General features: G+C 40.8%; 1 protein-coding gene across 1 annotated transcript in view; it reads left to right on the top strand.

Moving 5' to 3' along the window:
• baz2ba (bromodomain adjacent to zinc finger domain, 2Ba) overlaps nt 1-17,350 on the top strand; it is a 414,581-nt gene that overhangs the window by 216,351 nt on the left and 180,880 nt on the right. Inside the window, 3 exon segments of the mRNA XM_068035275.1 lie at nt 2,121-2,181; nt 9,532-9,640; nt 11,809-11,910. Coding sequence (XP_067891376.1) covers nt 2,121-2,181; nt 9,532-9,640; nt 11,809-11,910 — 272 coding nt within the window.

Consider the following 17,350-nt stretch of genomic DNA (forward strand, 5'->3'; position numbering starts at 1 on the left):
TGTGTTTCGTAGAACTGATTGCTTCAGTGCCAGAGGAGGATGATTGAGGCAGTGATTTTGAGCTTGTACATCTTGGCTGAAGTAGGCATTACAGGTTTGGTTATGGAAACTGACTAATTGGTCATTGGTGACTTGACTGTGGGAGGGTGGGGTTCCTTTACTGCAACACCAATAACTTAAGGAACAAGTCCACGCTGGTAAATGGGAGAGTAAAGTATATATTTTATCGTTCATCTCAAACTTTCATCTCTCTCTGACTGATCTTACTCGCTTGTTTCTGGCTAAGCAGGTGCAACTTCCCATTCGTTGGGTTTAGTGAGTTTTTTTCAGAATAGACCTCTTGCCATCGAGAAAGGGAGACTTTTGGGGAAGCAAAGTGAGAAAAAGTAAGAACAGAAAAAGAAAGACATTGGGAAAGCAGTAAGGAAGATTAAATAAAGTGTTATATCAAATAGTGCAAGCTCGAGACAGAGCAACAGAATTTTTGTAATGTTAATTAAAAAGAGGTTTTCAGAATGAATAAAGGAAGTTTTGATATGCTTAAATAGTATTACAAATATATCTGAGGCTGTCAGTAAGTTTATGTCATGTCCAGTAAAGACATTTTGTATTCCTACTTTTAAGATACAAAATTTATTCAAGGTGGACTCTTTAAAATTGACTTTACCTTTTTCAAAAAAAAAGGTGGACAGTGCTGCAAAAGATGGCAGCTGAAGGTCAGACAACCTGTCCTGTGTATTCGAACACTGCCTCACTGTCTGCTATGGACAAAAGGATACATTCCATGCTAAGAGGTGTCAATTACACCCATCCTGAAACCATAAAGAGACATTTCTGAACTGAATGGGTTGTTCTGAAACAAAGAAAGTGTGAAGTAGCCACATCATAACAGGATTACATTCATTCAGACATTCATGGATGGCCGTGGATTCCACATCCTTATCCATTGTGTGGTCACACCAGGGGAGAAATACAATGTGTCAGGCAGCAGAAATGCTAATGATGAATTGTGACCGTAAAAGGTAATTCTCTGGAGCAAGAGAGAGGAGATCACAGGAACATCACAGAAAAGCCTTTGCAGCCAAGAGTTGTGAGGGATGCAGCAAAAACAAGGGAGGAACTCTGCTGCTAATTCTACACTTCAACTTGGTGCAGCAGAGAACTGAAAGTGACGCACCACCTTTAATCTGAAATCTTAGCCACCAGAAAACCATAACACCTCAATAAGTCATGACTCCAAACAAGCCGGGCCTACATCTTTAAAAGAGACTGTTCTACTTAAATTCAACAGGTTTACTGTAAACTGTGAACACCTACAACACCTTGAACCCTTATCCTTTGCCTTCACTCTATCTTCTCTTGAGAGTGCATGTGAGAGTGAATGTGTGTGAGTGGTGTTGTGAACATTTCGGGGAATGAATAATGTTCAATAAATAGTTAATCTTCTGTTTTAAACCTACAAGACAACCTATCGCTGCCTGTTTATTTGGCAAGTAAAGCCCTCGGGCTAACTCATCATTTTAAACAAAACATGATTGCGGTCAGTTGGGAGGTGAGCAAAGAGAATTACCCTTACCACCTGTCTGTAACATTTAACATGTTTACCTCATGTCAGTTATGTGAAGTATTGCAACATTTACTGTGTTGCAATGATGAACAAAGTGCTTGTTGCATCTAGACTGCAGTGGGACCAGAGCAAACATCAGAAACCATACTGCAGATCTAAGGTTATACATGAGCAATGGCATAGGATATCTGGTTGTCCTCAATTAGTTTATGGTGTATTTTGTCTAACTATATTTACTTGCTAACAATTTACTTAAGAATACTCTTTCTGATATATACAGCTAATGGCAGTAAACTAAATTTTTTATCAGGTGAAATTCTGGGAGGGTGGGGGAAAGAGAAATTGAATTTGTGGAATTGATTTAGTACTATTGGGTTCTAGAAGTGATTTATAGTTGCATCTGCATCCCATAATCACCCTCAGGATTTGTGTAACCATCTCATTTCTTACCCCACAACTTATGCGCGATACACTTTTGGCAGTTTGTATATATGTTAGCCTATTAACACATAGATGCTGCATTTTAAAAAAAATCTGATTTTGTTTTTTGTAGGTTCGGGTAAAAGAAGAAGAGTTACAGATGAAAGAGAGCTTCGTATCCCCTTGGAATATGGGTAATTGTTTTATGGAAAATACTTTCTATATATTTTATTTGTATTGCAGTTGGGTATTTAAGTTGCAATTCTCCAGTCTGTCTTGAAACACTGTAACGAAAGTTCCTCTGTGTTTTGTTAAATATATTTTTTGAGGATTCATTTTTGAAAGATTGAAGAAATGTTCCCCTTTGAAAACCCCAAAGTTTGTCATGTAAAGGCCACTTGACTTTGAAAAACAGTCCTTGGAAATGTTTTTTAAAAGGGGCACTGAGAGGTCTTATGAGGAAAACGAGCCTTTCTGGGAAACCACCTGACTTCAGCAACAACAGCACGCCTTTCTGAGAGGCCACCTGATTTCCAGCTCAATAAACAACAGAGAACTTTGGACACCTGGAGAAGTTGTTTACTAAGAAGTGACAGGTCAAGATTGTCCTCCTGTTGTCGGTTTCGCTTCTGAATTGTTTTGGGCTGGGGTTGAACTTCCAAGGAGAGAAGAGAACTCTTAAGGAGAGAAGACCACAATCCAGCTCAGCTGCCCAGCACCCCTCTAAAAGACCTGGCAAAGTCCACTGTGCCAACTCATCTAGTCTCCTGTCTTTGAAGGAAAGCTTGCTAAGTTAATTCTGAACGTTGCCTGAAAAGAGCTGTTTAAAAGATCCCAGTGACCTGTCTACGTGTACTCGGAGGCCAGACTGTATGCCAGTTTTGGAACACAACATATCTCATCTGTTTCTTCAAGAATGAGCAAGTATTCAGCCCAAGTGTTTTTTTTGTCTGTAATAGAGTTCTAAAAACAAAAAATCTCCTTATTTTTCCAATTAACCGATGTATATGTATGTGTGTGTGTGTGAGAGGGGCTAAGGTAAAAAGGGAACTTTAATATTTCAATCTGTGCGTTTATGCTTTACTTCATTACTGGTTAAGACTTGTTTTATGATAAACTGATAATTTTGTTGTTTATTTAAGAAACGTCGTTGGTGTGTTGTATTCTGGGATAAAAATAGAGTCTATGATTGACTGTATTGGTGAGTGGGCTAAAATGTAAATATATGTTGTGACCTGTGGAGAAGTGGAACTAGAATAAATGGTGCACTCCTCCCGCCTTGGTCGTAACAACAGGAATGTCACTATCATAACTTAACAGAGAAAATCACTTATGAGGGTAGTTTTGTTGCAAAGTTCATCAATTGCTGGAGGGGAAAGTGTTTTTCCTGGTGTGTATTCCTACCATAGTCAAACAAAGGAAACATTACACCATTTAATTAAAGGTTTGATTTTAGGATTTGCTGGCTAGTTGATATGTGCTTACAGTTCAGTGCTATACTCTGGTATTGTTTGAAGAGCAGGGAGTTCTTTAAAAAGTATATCATTTGCTGTGAAGTGCTTTGGGACCCCCTGAGGATATGAAAGGTGCTATATAAATGCAATTCCTATGTTCCTCCCTTCCTCCCACTGTCCTGCAGTCTTGTTGGCAGCAGTTAGTATGGCATATTGTCCTGGCATGATCTTTGTTGTAGTACTACAGGTCATGTTTCACCTCTCTCCTTCCCATCAACTATACTCCCCTACATGTTGCCTTCAAGGGTTTGCTTTCAGAGTCACTAATGGTTTTGAGCCCTCACTTTACTTCAGTCTGTCCAGTTCTAATCTTTTTAACAGATTTTAGAACCAAAGAAATATTCAAAAAGAGATGATTTGGATATAAAGTAACAGTGGCGCACTAAAAGCTGGAGTTACTTGGATGAATAGAGAAATTAAAGTGAAACTTAAAATGATTGGGTAGATAGACGTTAAATGTCAATTAATGCAGAGAAACATGTGATATATTTTGGGAGGCAGAATAAGGATGGGACTATACATTAAATGATAAAATTCTAAAAGGTGCAATGATGCAGAGAGTTTGGGGCTTTAGCTGTATCTTTAAAAAGTGGAACAGCATTAATTAGTGGGGGGTGGGGCTGGTGGCGAGAGATGCAAGCATGGGCATAGAGTACAAAAACAAAGAGGTAACGTCATATCTATACAAATCATTGGTTTGGCTGCAGTTAGAATATTGTCTTAGAACGGTTACAGCAGAGAAGGCGGACAATTGGATAGTTGTGTCTTTGCTGCCTCTCTGAAAGAGCATCTCAGCTAGTCCCACTCTCTGCCCTTTTCCTGTACCCCTGCAAATATTTTCTCTTCAGGTGCTTATCCAATTCCCTTTTGAAAGCCACAATTGAATCTGCCTCCACCACTCTGTCAGGCAGTGCATTCCAGAACTAACCACTTGCTGGATAATTTTTCTTTATCGCCATTGGTTCTTTTGCCACTCAATTCTACCGATTCTCAACCTTTCCACCACTGGAAACAGTTTCTCTCTATTTACTCTGTCCAGCCGCCTCATGACTTCTAACACCTCTATCAAATCTCCTCTCAACCTTCTCTAAAGAAAACAACCCCAGCTTCTCCAATCTATCCATGTAACTGAAGTCCCTCACCCCTGGAACCGTTCTCATTAATCTTTGCTGCACCGTCTCTAAAATCTTCACATCCTTCCTAAAATGTGGTGCCCAGAATTGGACACAATGCTCCAGTTGAGGCCAAACCAGTGTTTTACAAAGGTTTATCATAACCTCCTTACTTTTGTACTCTATGCCTCTATTTATAAAGCCAAGGATTCCATATTCCTTTTTAACCACTTTCTAAACCTGCCCTGCCACGTTCAACGATTTGTGCGCATACACCCCCAGGTCTCTCTGCTCCTGCACCCCTTTAGAATTGTATCCCTTATTTTACATTGCTTCTCATTCTTCCTACTAAAATGTATCACTTCACATTTCTTTACATTAAATTTTAGCTGCCACGTCTGCCCATTGTTATGACAGTGCTTGTATATTTTTTTTTTTTGAAGACTCATGTATTTTAGAATTATGGACATTGTTTTATTTGGGAAAACGGAAAAGGATTCCATAGATGCTGGACTTTGTATTTTTTTTAAAAAGATATCATCGGAAGGTCTTTTGGATTGGTAAACAACCTTTACAGGAAGTCACCGTCTTCAGATAAATACCCAGCAGCGGCTTTTTGACTTGGGGGAGATGCTTACAGAGAAGTGACAGGTCAAGATTTTTAGGGGTCAGGAGGCTTGAGTCTTGAGATATTGTGTTGGTTTTGCTTTGGACAGTCAGTTAGGGTGTGGAGTGTTTTGAAAGGAGCTTTAAATCAACCTGCTAAAGGCAAAACCCCAGCTCAGCCTTTTCCATCTCTTTGAAAAGCCTGTCAGCTTTTCCATATCTTTGAGAAGCTCTTAGAAGTGAGTGTAAGAAATAGAGAAATTGATGCTGCATTCCTCCTCTTTTTCTTCAAACATTAGCAAGTATTTGACCAAAGTATTCATTTTTGTCTATTTTTTGTAATGGAGCTCTAAAGAGAAAATCTCAATTTTTACGGTTAACGTGTGTGTGTATATGTGTGTGTGTGGGGGGGGGGGGGCGCGCTAAGTTAAAAGGAACTTCTATATTTCACTCTTTGTGTTAATGCTTTGCTTTGTTACTGGTTATGTCTTGTTTTATAATAAAACTGATTTTGTTGTTTATTAAAGAAACCTACCTGGTGTGTTTTATTCTGGAATAAAGAGTAGAATCTATGATTGATCATATTGGTAACTGGGTAAACATTTAAATATAAATGTTGTGACCTGTGGAGAAGTGGAACTAGAAAAGACTGTGCGCTCCATCCACCTCAGTTGTAACACCATTCTACCAGCCTGTTTATGTCCTTTTGGAGTCTTATCACCTATTCTCGCAGTTCACAATATTTCCAAATCTTGGAAGTGTGCCCTGTACACCCAAGTCTAGGTCATTAATATAGATTAATAAAAGCTAGGACCAACTCTTGATGATACCTTCCTCCAGTTCAGAAAGCAACTATTCATCACTGCTCTCTGTTTCCTGTTACTGAGCCAACTTTGTATCCATGCTGCCACTGTTCCTTTCTTTCCATGAGCATCAACTTTGCTGATGAACCTATTTTGTGGTAGTTTATCAAACACCTTTTGGAAGTCCATGTACACTATATCAACTGCATTACCCTCCTTGACCTTCTCTAATACCTCATCAAAACAATCAAATCAAATTAGTAGTACAGAACTTGAACATTGCTGAAAATAGAGACATGTTGTTGAAGCTTTTCGTCTTGCACTCATCAGGACAATCACAAGAATAACCAATGTAAGGGAAAACAGCAATTTCTACTATATAAGAAGAAAGTGCTGATTGGTTAGCAAGTGACTCTGCTTGGTAGAGGCGTTGCCATGGAGAATTAGTTAAACAAGATTTGCCTTTAGAAATCCGTCCTGGCTTTCCTTAATTAATCCACACGTCCGCGTGACTGCTCATTTTGTCCTGGATTATCATTTCTAAAGCTTTCCTACCACTGAGGTTTTTGTATCCAGTTTTGAGTGCATTGTTACAGAATGGATGTCAGCAGTATGGAGAGGATGCTGAAACGATTTACCAAGATGATCCCTTGGATCAAAGGGTTTTGTTATGAGACAATGCTAGAAAAACTGTGGCTTTTATCATTAGAACAGAAAGTTCAGAAATCTAATGGAGGTGTTGAAAGTTATGATAAAGTAAATTAAGAAAAACATCTACCACTAGTCAATGAGTTAGTAACTAGAGAGCATTAATTTAAGATCATCATTAAAAGAATGAAGGGCAAAAGCTAGGATAATATTTTAATGCACAGGTGTGTTAGGATGTGGAATTCACAACATGAAACTTGCAGAAGCAGAATTTCTAATGGCTTTTCCAAAAGGATGTTGATAGATACTTGAAAAAGAAAACTTTTAACAGGTATGTGGAAGGACAAGGGAGTGCGATGAAGTAGATAGCTCTCTGAGAGACAGCAGTAGTGTGTTGGGCTGAATGATCTCCTTATGCTGTAAAACTCTAAAATACTAGGTTTATAGCACAGATAGATGCCATTCGCCCATGTTGTTTGTGCAGCTGTTCACTACTGCAATTCAAAACTAATTTCATTACCCTGCCCTCTCCCCATAGCCCTAGATTTCCCTCTACTTCAAGTGTTTATCTACCTTCCCTTAAAAGGTGCAGTAGTCTCTACCTCAAATACTGAAAACATGATATCACTGTTTCATAGTACATTGATGAAAGAAACTAGGTGGAATAACTAAGTGTTTCTAGGGTAGAGCAAGATAATTAATTCCTTAAGTCAATGCATGTGGAAGATTTCCTGTGAAGAATCTCCAGCATATCTGCATCACCCATTGGGTAGCTAAGTGTTTTAATTGTTTGTGTATTTTAATTCTTGGGACGTCGGTGTTGCTAGCAACGCATTTCTTGCCCATCCCTAATCGCCCCTGAGAATGTGGTGGTGAGCTGCCTTCTTGAACCACTGCAGTCCATGTGGTGTAGGTACACCCACAGTGCTGTTAGGTAGTGCGTTCCAGGATTTTGGCTCATTGCCTAAAGGAATGATGCTTATATTTCTAAGTCAGGATGGTGTGTTGCTTGGAGGGGAACTTTCTTGGTAGTGTTCCCAAGCACCTGCTGTCCTGCTAGGTGGTAGAGGTTGCGGGATTTGGCAGGTGCTGTCGAAGGAGGCTTGGTGAGTTGCTGCAGTACCTCTTTTAGATGGTACAAACTGTTGCCATAGTGCGCTGGTGGTGGGTGGGTTGCTTTGTCCTGGATGGTGTCGAGCTTCTTGAGTGTTGTTGGAGCTGCACTTATCCAGGCAAGTGGAAAGTATTCCATCGTACTCCTAACTTGTGTCTTATAGATGGTGGACAGGCTTTGAGGAGTCAGCAGGAGAGTTACTTCCCAGAATTCCCAGCCTCTGCCCTGCTCTTGTAGCCACTGTATTTATATAGCTGATCCAGTTAATTTCTGGCCAGTGGTAACCCCAGGGTGTTGATGGTGGGGATTACCGTTGAACGTCAAAGGGAGATGGTTATATTGTCTCTTGTTGGAAATGGTCATTGCCTGGCATTTGTATGGCATGAATGTCAGGCATTTTTTATGGTGCTGGTGGATTGTGTCCATCAGCACATACAGTGTTTGGACTTGGAAGAATTTCACAAGGTGCTCCAGGAGGTAGGTTACCTTTGTCCCAGCTGGGTGATTACTGCAGACATGAGCTTTCTGGTTGGCTTTCCTGTGGCTGCGTGGCATTGAATTTTACCTGTGTTGACTAAGCTATTGGTGAAAGTGGGCTAGTGGTAAAGAATAAAGAACAAAGAACAGTACAGCACAGGAACAGGCCATTCGGACCTCCAAGCCTGCGCCGATCTTGATGCCTGTCTAAACTAAAACCTTCTGCACTTCCAGGGTCCGAATCCCTCTATTCCCATCCTATTCATGTATTTGTCAAGATGCCTCTTAAACGTCGCTATGGTACCTGCTTCCACCACCTCCCCCGGCAACAAGTTCCAGGCACTCGCCACCCTCTGTGTAAAGAACTTGCCTCGCACATCCCCGCTAAACTTTGCCCCTCTCAGCTTAAACCTATGTCCCCTAGTAACTGATCCTTTCACCCTGGGAAAAAGCTTCTGACTATCCACTCTGTCTATGCCGTCGTTCCAGTGAAAACAATCCGAGTTTATCCAACCTCTCCTCATAGCTAATGCCCTCCAGACCAGGCAACATCCTGGTAAACCTCCTCTGTACCTTCTCCAAAGCCTCCACATCCTTCTGGTAGTGTGGCGACCAGAATTGCATGCAATATTCTAAGTGTGGCCTAACAGTACAGCTGCAGCATGACTTGCCTATTTTTATACTCTATGCCCCGACCGATGAAGGCAAGCATGCCGTATGCCTTCTTGACTACCTTATCCACCTGCGTTGCCACTTTCAGTGACCTGTGGACCTGTAAACCCAGATCTCTCTGCCTGTCAATACTCCTAAAGGTTCTGCCATTTACTGTATACTTCCCACCTACTTTATTTAGGCAGGCGTCAAGATTGGCACAGGCTTGGAGGGCCAAATGGCCTGTTCCTGTGCTGTACTGTTCTTTGTTCTTTGCATTAGACCTTCCAAAATGCATTACCCCACATTTGTCCGAATTAAAACTCCATCTGCCATTTCTTTGCCCAAGTCTCCAACCGAAGTTGGGGATTTGTCCAACTAGTAGGTAGATCATGAGAAAGCATTAGTCATAGTTAGATTTTTCCATAGTCCAGCCTATTTCACTCTTGTGGCTGAAATAAATTGCATGATAATGAGCAAGTGCAATGGAGGGAAAGAGCAATATTTAAATGTTACTGTCCCAAACACTAAATCTGCTCATTATAGTTAAAGCACAGCAGAGAATCTGATTGCTGTTGTCACTTGTCATTTGGAATGAATGGGTTTCTTTGTTGTTTAGGTGGCAGAGAGAAACCAGAATTAAGACTGTTGGTGGCCGTCTCCAGGGAGAGGTGATTTATTATGCTCCTTGTGGGAAGAAACTTCGTCAGTACCCTGAAGTAATAAAGGTAATTGCTGTATCTGAATTTCTCCATTGATATCGTTATTCCTACTGATATCAGTATTGTTATGTCCAAATCTTGTTGAATCTGAAATCTACTTAAGTACAGCTTGCAGGTAACATTAATTTTCCTCCTTTAATTATCAATGTAATACATAGGCTTTTATGAGTTCTACTAATTTTTTAAATTTTGTTTGTATTTGGGTTGTATGAAAAGGAAGAATGTGCAGGGTTTGGGGAGAAGGCAGGGGAATGGAACTGAGGGAGTTGCTCTTTCAGAGAGCCAGTGCAGACATGATGGGTCGAATGGTCTCCTTCTGCACTGTAACGATTCTGTGATGTGTTTAATATTTAAACAATATATTTTGTATGGCATGTGCTTCCTGTCCATTAACCCTTGTTTCCTATATCGTGATTTACCACTTCTATAGGGAAATCCAATGTTAAAATGTGAACACTGACTTGTAACAATTACTTGTAATGCCAGTAGGCAGTGGTCTAATTGGAATTGCAACATTAAGTGTTAACATTGACCTATAATGATAACCTGCCGCGCCACTAAGCTGGTACTCCATTACCTTTTCCTCATAAATCAGTCAAAAATTTAGCCATCATTTTTCCTCAGTAACTGAAATTATTCTTGTTCAAAATATGTTTTAAACAAAATTAAAGCAATCAAATAGCAACATATTTCACAATAACATGATTGACATTGAATTGCCTTTTGCGTTGTAATGCCTTCGCTTTTTTACTTGAAGACATTTGTACCTCCCAAAAGCTCGTATTCAAACTTAATGGTGGAGAGATTCATTTGTGTAGTTCTGTTTCAACACTTTGCAGACTACGTTAATGTCCCTGGGGGCAGGCAGCGCCATTTTCCACTACCTGTGCCGCGTTCTTCAATTATATCAATGGAGAATGCTGCGCAAGCAGCAGCCTGTGACACTGCTTACTTCTGGGAATCGCAGCTAGAAGTGGCGCTAATTTCTCCCCCAATACCTTTGCCCAGAGCTATGACTGTTGGCTGATTGCAGTCTGAGTTTGTGGAGTGTACCTAATTTCCCAGGAAGTGTCAGCCAAACTGCTGGAGTATTTTTCTTCGGCTTCCAGCAGTTTCAGTTGAATTGTACTTCAAGATTTTTGAAGAAAAGCTAGAAGAGAAATTGCAAAAGCTTTATTCAGGTAAAGTTTAAATTGTGCCTGTGTATGAGAGAGTGACAAATAAATGACTGACTGTACTGATTACACACTAGTTATAGTTTTATTTTGATATCTGTGTGAACAACCTTGGGGCTTTTTTAAAATATTAAAGCCCATATAAATGCAAGTTGCGTTGTGTTGTATTCAATAAACTCCAGAGAATATATTAAACCGAGCATGGAACTGTCATGCTTTATCTTGGAATTAGTATTTGTTTGAAAAAAAAATTGAATGTTAACACATCCTAATTACTAGCAGCTAGAGAGACACTCTTCCACAGTGATTGCAGACTGATAGATCCCAATGCTGTCAAACACCAGCAGCAACACCATTATAGTCAATTCCAGGCCCCACACTGAAGTTTTATCAAACTGCGGTTACTGAAATCTGGGACTGCTCCCAATGCTGCCAAAACACAAGATGCCCCCAAATATAGTTAAACATTACTCCCCTTCATCAGTAATAATAAATACCAGCTATCTACTGTAACTCAAGGGTTACTCGTTTATGGTTTTCACAGAATAATGCACAGTGTTAGTGTTGTCACATTACATCCTCGAAGCATCAGTAAAAATCCAGAATGCCATTTAACAAAATGGAGTTTGATTTATTTAGGCACTTAGATTGTTATAAAATGATGTATCCTCTGATTCATTATAAACACCACAATGAAAGATCTATTATTACATCTTAAAGATTTTGTGTATATCGAGCACTTCCTGGAAGTATCCCATTTACTTCTGGTAAGTGCCGTGCTTAGTTCCTGTAACACTTTTCCTGTTACACTTAATGGATAACACCTCATTGTTAAAAAAGTATACCACTGATTCAGCATGGGCAATGCCATGAGACATTTTCTAGTATCACTTTAGCTGTAAAACTATCTGTGTAATACTGTAAGTATGTAAATAATCAGTAGAAACAATGTTGTTGTTGATTTGCAAGTATTCTTTGCACTTAACTTCTTTCCTGTAGTACCTTACTAGGAATGGAATAACAGACATAACTAGGGACAACTTTAGCTTCAGTTCAAAAATGAAAGTTGGTGACTTCTATGAAGCCAGAGATGGGCCTCAGGTAATGCTGGTTTTAATTACAGCTAATTAAGACTAATTCGTACTGTTGGCTTTGAACATGACTTTGTTTTTCATTAGTTGGAAACCATAGATGGTCTGTTCCATTGATCTCATGGCCAATGTACTTCATGGTGGGGGACAGAGACGTTGAACTGGAAATATTCCTGGCTTATGTCTCTGGTTTATGCTATTTGCCAATGTCAGCCAGAGTGAGGTACTTAAATATACTCAGCACCTCTTAGTTAATGTTGGAGCAAAGTGTCCAGCCTTTCCTGCTGTTTGATATCCACTGGTCCCTGCTCAGGGAGCTGTGCATGTCTAGGAGGAGAGGGTTATGCTCAACAATGAGGCCTCCCAATGACAATGTCCAGGCTTACATGCTAAAATTGTTTACCTGAGCAAGGTAAAAGAGGGTGGTTAGTACCTAATAAAGCATTCCCTAACATGACTCACCGCCTTAAGGAAGTGTTGTGGGAGAGGGGAAGCCTAGACAATGAAGTATTATCTTTGCTGATATGTGACTTGCAAAGGAGAAACAAAATAGCTGTAACAATTTTATGCTTAATTCTGTATAAATGAAATTTTTAAATTCAAATTTCATTTGCGTGAAGCAATAATATTTGAAGATTATTTTGGATCAGGATGGCAATCAACATGAGGAATGCAAAATCTGGTGGAATGGATGTTTCATAGCTGAATTTGCAACTTTTTAACTCCATAACTTCATTACTTGAAGTGTTATTGAGAATATTCATCAAAATTATGTAACAATAGCAGTAGATAGAAAATCTTTTCTATTTTAGTTGTAAAACATATTTGTTATGATATGTGACCCCTACATGTTTCCCTATTTTTAGGTAACTTACTGTTATCCAAACCGTGCTCCAGTTCTGATGAAGGGTCACTGACCTGCTTCTCTCTCCACAGGTGCTGCCAGACCTGCTGAGTATTTCCAGCATTTCTTGTTTTTATTCCTGCTCCAATGCTGTACATTTACTCCTTCTTCTTAGGCATTCCCTTGGGATTGAGGATGCCTTGCTTCCACTCCAATTCAGTGGTTTCTGAGATGCCTGATAAGTCCAATGTGTGATCTGCAGTCTCTGCCGCGTTAGGGGCAGATGTTGCTTGAAGGGTCAGGTAGATGAGTAGTTTGGAGGTTTGTGCGCTCCCTCCAATGCCTTGACTTTGCCTCTGCACATTCCCGACGAAGTCCCTCGAGGTGTACTCCATCTAGGACTATCACGAGTCATTGATTCCCATGAGTCGATGGGGATGTTTGATCTCTTCAGGAATGCTTTGTGCGTTTCTGCTGTCCTCCTGGGAGTCTTCTGCCATGACCAAGTTCTGAGTAGAACAGCTGCTTTGGGAGTCTGGTGTCAGGCATGTCCCGCCCAGGGGAGATGGTTTTTAGTGATTAGCACCCCAATGCTGAGCAGGTTGACTTGGGAGAGGACGTTGCTGTTAGACCGGTGATCTATGGCCCAAGCACTCAAAGGTTCACCCCGCTGAGGGCCAAGCATGGAGGAGAACTCATCAAGGACAGGGAGGCGGTCAGTGCTCGCTGGAGGAGCATTTAAAGAGCTCCTCAATCGAGTCTCTGTCTTCGACTTGAGTATCCTCAACTCCATCCCTCAACACCTCGTCCGGCTCGGTCTCTGCTATCCCAGTCCGGATCCAGGTCAAAAAAGCCATTCAACAGCTGAAGAACAACAGGGCCTCTGAAGCCTGCAAAATTCCTAAAACATGGTGGAGGTGTACTCCTGGCACAACAACACAATAGCCCTCATCTGGGATGAGGAGTGCTTGCTGGGGTCTTCAGGGATGCTGTGATCGTGACTCAATTCAAGAAAGGAGACAAGACCGATTGCAGCAACTACAGAGGAATCTCCCTGCTGTTTGCCACAGGGAAGATCATTGCAAGGATCCTCCTCAATTGCCTCTTCCCAGTGGCTGAAGAGCTCCTTCTGGAGTCACAGTGTGGTTTACGCCCATTGAGACGCACCACAGACATGATCTTTACTGTGCGGAAAATCCAAGAAAAATGCAGGGAACAATGCCAACTTGTACCTGGCCTTTTTCAACCTCTCAAAAGCTTTTGACTCTGTCAAACACGAAGGCTTATGGAGCATTTGGCTCCCCTCAGAAGTTTGTCACCATCCTCTGTCTACTCCATGATGACATGCAAACTGTGATCCTCACCAACTGAACCGCCATAGACCTTATCCCAGTCAAGACTGGGGTCAAGCAAGGCTGTGTCATCGCACCAACTCTCTTCTCCATTTTTCTCACTACGATGCTACACCTCACATTTACTCATTACACTTGTAACACTGAACTAAGAAACAATCCTTAATGCATTTTATCAACACATCCCCATTTTGATCACAATCATTAGTTTTATCTCATCTGCCTCTAGATTGTTTAAGTCCATCATTATTTTAGCTCTGTTGTATAAATTGCTTTGCATTATCTACAACTCTTCTATTTTTTTTTCCAAAGTTTTGCGATGTATAATGCACAGCCAAAAATTGTTAGAGCCTTTATTTCTGCACTCAATCCAGAGAGACTTGACCTGAACACTTCTCATACTGCAGTTGTGCCTTTCATTTGTAATGCTACCTCTCTTCTCTTGTTTTTTTGTTCCCTCAATTTGTCTGAAAAATGTTATAGCCAAGAATGTTTAGCTGGTGTCCTGATCCTGGCTAAGGTCAAGTTTATGTCAAAACTGTTAGGTTATGCCTCCCTATAGTATGCATGATTTCTTATTTCCTGTTGTTACCCCTAATTGTATGTATTTGTATGTAGATACTAATCCTGATTTTTTAATTCTCCCTCGTGACCACATATTTCTTTCTTCCAATGTACTCATCTATCTTCAGTTTTTCTGTCCTTCCTCTAAATGCTAGTACATAGATTCCAACATATAATTTCAAGAATTTGAACTTCTAATTTTAAAAATCAAGGATTGTACCTAGTCCCATATTTCCTTTTCATGGACCATTTTCTAGGGAGAAATCCAGTGAAGCATTATCATAAAAGGGATATCCATCAATTAGTTTTTTGGGGTGGGAATCAATTTTGATTTAACTGTACGTGTAGATAGGTATGTACATGCTGAAAATTAAAGGCTTCAATATGTAGAAGCTCATTAACTAACCAGTGCTTGGATGAGATGTTCATATATACACTGATGCTTCGGAAAGCATCTGTGACGCTGAGACTCTCTACCAATGTATGAGATAGTTATGTTTAGCTTCAATAGCAGTTATTTTATGTCCATCTTAGATAAAGAAGTTGAATCCAGTGCTTTGTATCTGAAAACCATGGCAGGCAATTCTGTGTTTTCTGCCCAATGATTCCAAATGACATGGAGGCAAACAAGCTGCATCTACAGTCAACCTGATCCCTTGGGTTTGGGTATCAAATTTTCCTACTGGAACACAACACAGCTCAATACATCTGGCTTACAATATAACAGAAACTATGTTTCTTTGGAGGTCGAATAGAGAGCACCAAAATAGGGAGACGGTGATGTAGTGGTAATGTCACTAAACTAGTAATCCAGAAGCTGAGGCTAATGTCCTTTTTTTTTTATTCTATCATGGGGTGTGGGTGTCACTGGAAAGGCCAGCATTTGTTGCCCATCCCTAAATGCCCTTGACAACTGAGTGACTTGTTAGGATATTTCAGAGGGCATTTAAGAGTCAACCACATTGCTGTGGGTCTGAAGTCACATGTAGGCCAGACCAGGTAAGGACGGCAGATTTCCTTCCCTAAAGGACATTAGTGAATCAGATGGGATTTTATGACAATCAGTGATAGTTCCATGGTCACCATTATTGACTATTCAATTCCAGATTTTTTATTAAATAATTGGATGTACTAATTGAATTCAAATTCAACCAGCTGCCATAGTGAAATTTGAACCCATGTCCCAAGAACATTTGCCTGGGCCTCTGGATTACTAATCCAGTGACATTACCACTACGCCACCATCTCCCCTTACACGGGTTCAAATGTCACTGGATTAGTAATCCAGAGGCCCAGGCAAATGTCCTTGGGACATGGGTTCAAATCCCACTATGGCAGCTGGTGGATTTTAAATAATTACTAAAATTCAATTAATTAATAGAAATCAGGAATTGAAAGCTAGTCATTATCGTAAAGGTGTTGGTTTTTGAGTGGACAAGATACAAAACAGAGTTAATGTTTCAGGTCTGTGTGACCTTTCATCAGAACTGTCAAAAGTTAGAAATTAATAGGTTCTGAGCAAGTGAAAGGTGGGGGGGGGGGCGGAGAACAAAAGGGAAGGTCTGTGATAGGGTGGAGGGCAATACAGATTAAATGACAAAAAGTTTCATGGTACAAAACCAAGGGGTATGGTAATGGGATAAGTAAAGACAAAAAAAAGTATGTGTCTGGATAAGGTGTAAATTTGCAGAATAGCAGTCTGAACACAAATTAAAGGGATTAAGAAACAAACAAGGTGGGGGGAACGAAACAGCGAAAAAAGTGCAAAAAAAGAAAAAAATGGGGGCAGAGGTTATGATCTAAAATTATTGATCTCAATGTTGAGTCTGGAAGGCTGTAAAATGCCCAGTCGGAAGATGAGATGCTGTTCCTCAAGCTTGCGTTGAGCTTCATTAGAACACTGTAGCAGGCCAAGGACAGTGAGGTCAGAGTGAAGGCACGGTGGAGAATTGAAATGACAAGCGACAGGAAGTTCGGAGTCATGCTTGTGGACTGACGGTGGTATTTCGCAAAACCTTCACGCAGTCTCCGTTTAGTTTCCCCAATGTAGAGGAGACCACATTGTGAGCAGTGAATACAGCATACTATATTGAAAGAAGTACAAGTAAATTGCTGTTCCGCTTGGAAAGAGTGTCCGTGGCCCTGGACATTGAGAAGAGGGGAGGTAGTGCATCTCCTGCGCTTGCATGGAAAGGTGCCGTAGAAAAGGGGAGGTGTTCAGGGTGACTGAGAAGTGGACCAGGGTGTCACGAAGGAACAGTCCCTTCAGAATGCTGGGAGGGGAGGGTAAAATGTGTGAGGGGGTGGAAACGGCGGAGGATAATCCATTGAATATGAAGGCTGGTGAGGTGGAAGGTGAGGCCAAGGGGAATCCTATTATGGTTCTGGGCGGGAGGGGAAGAAGTGAGAGTGGAAGTGTGTGAAATAGATCGGACATGGTTGAGGACCCTGTCAACCACAGGCGGGTGATGGCGGGCGGAGTCCTCGGTTGAGGAAGAAGGAAAACATATTGGAAGCTCAAGTATGAAAGGTTATATTTTCCGAACAGATGCGACAGAGATGCAGAAACTGGGAGACTGGATTGAGTCCTTGCAGGAGGTGGGGTGTGAGGAAGTGCGGTCCAGGTAGCTGTGGGAGTCCATGGGCTTAAAGTGAACATTGGTTGACAGCCTTTCTCCAGAAATGGAGAT

Source organism: Heterodontus francisci, chromosome 7 (genome assembly GCF_036365525.1).
Source record: "Heterodontus francisci isolate sHetFra1 chromosome 7, sHetFra1.hap1, whole genome shotgun sequence".
NCBI classification, from domain to species: domain Eukaryota; kingdom Metazoa; phylum Chordata; class Chondrichthyes; order Heterodontiformes; family Heterodontidae; genus Heterodontus; species Heterodontus francisci.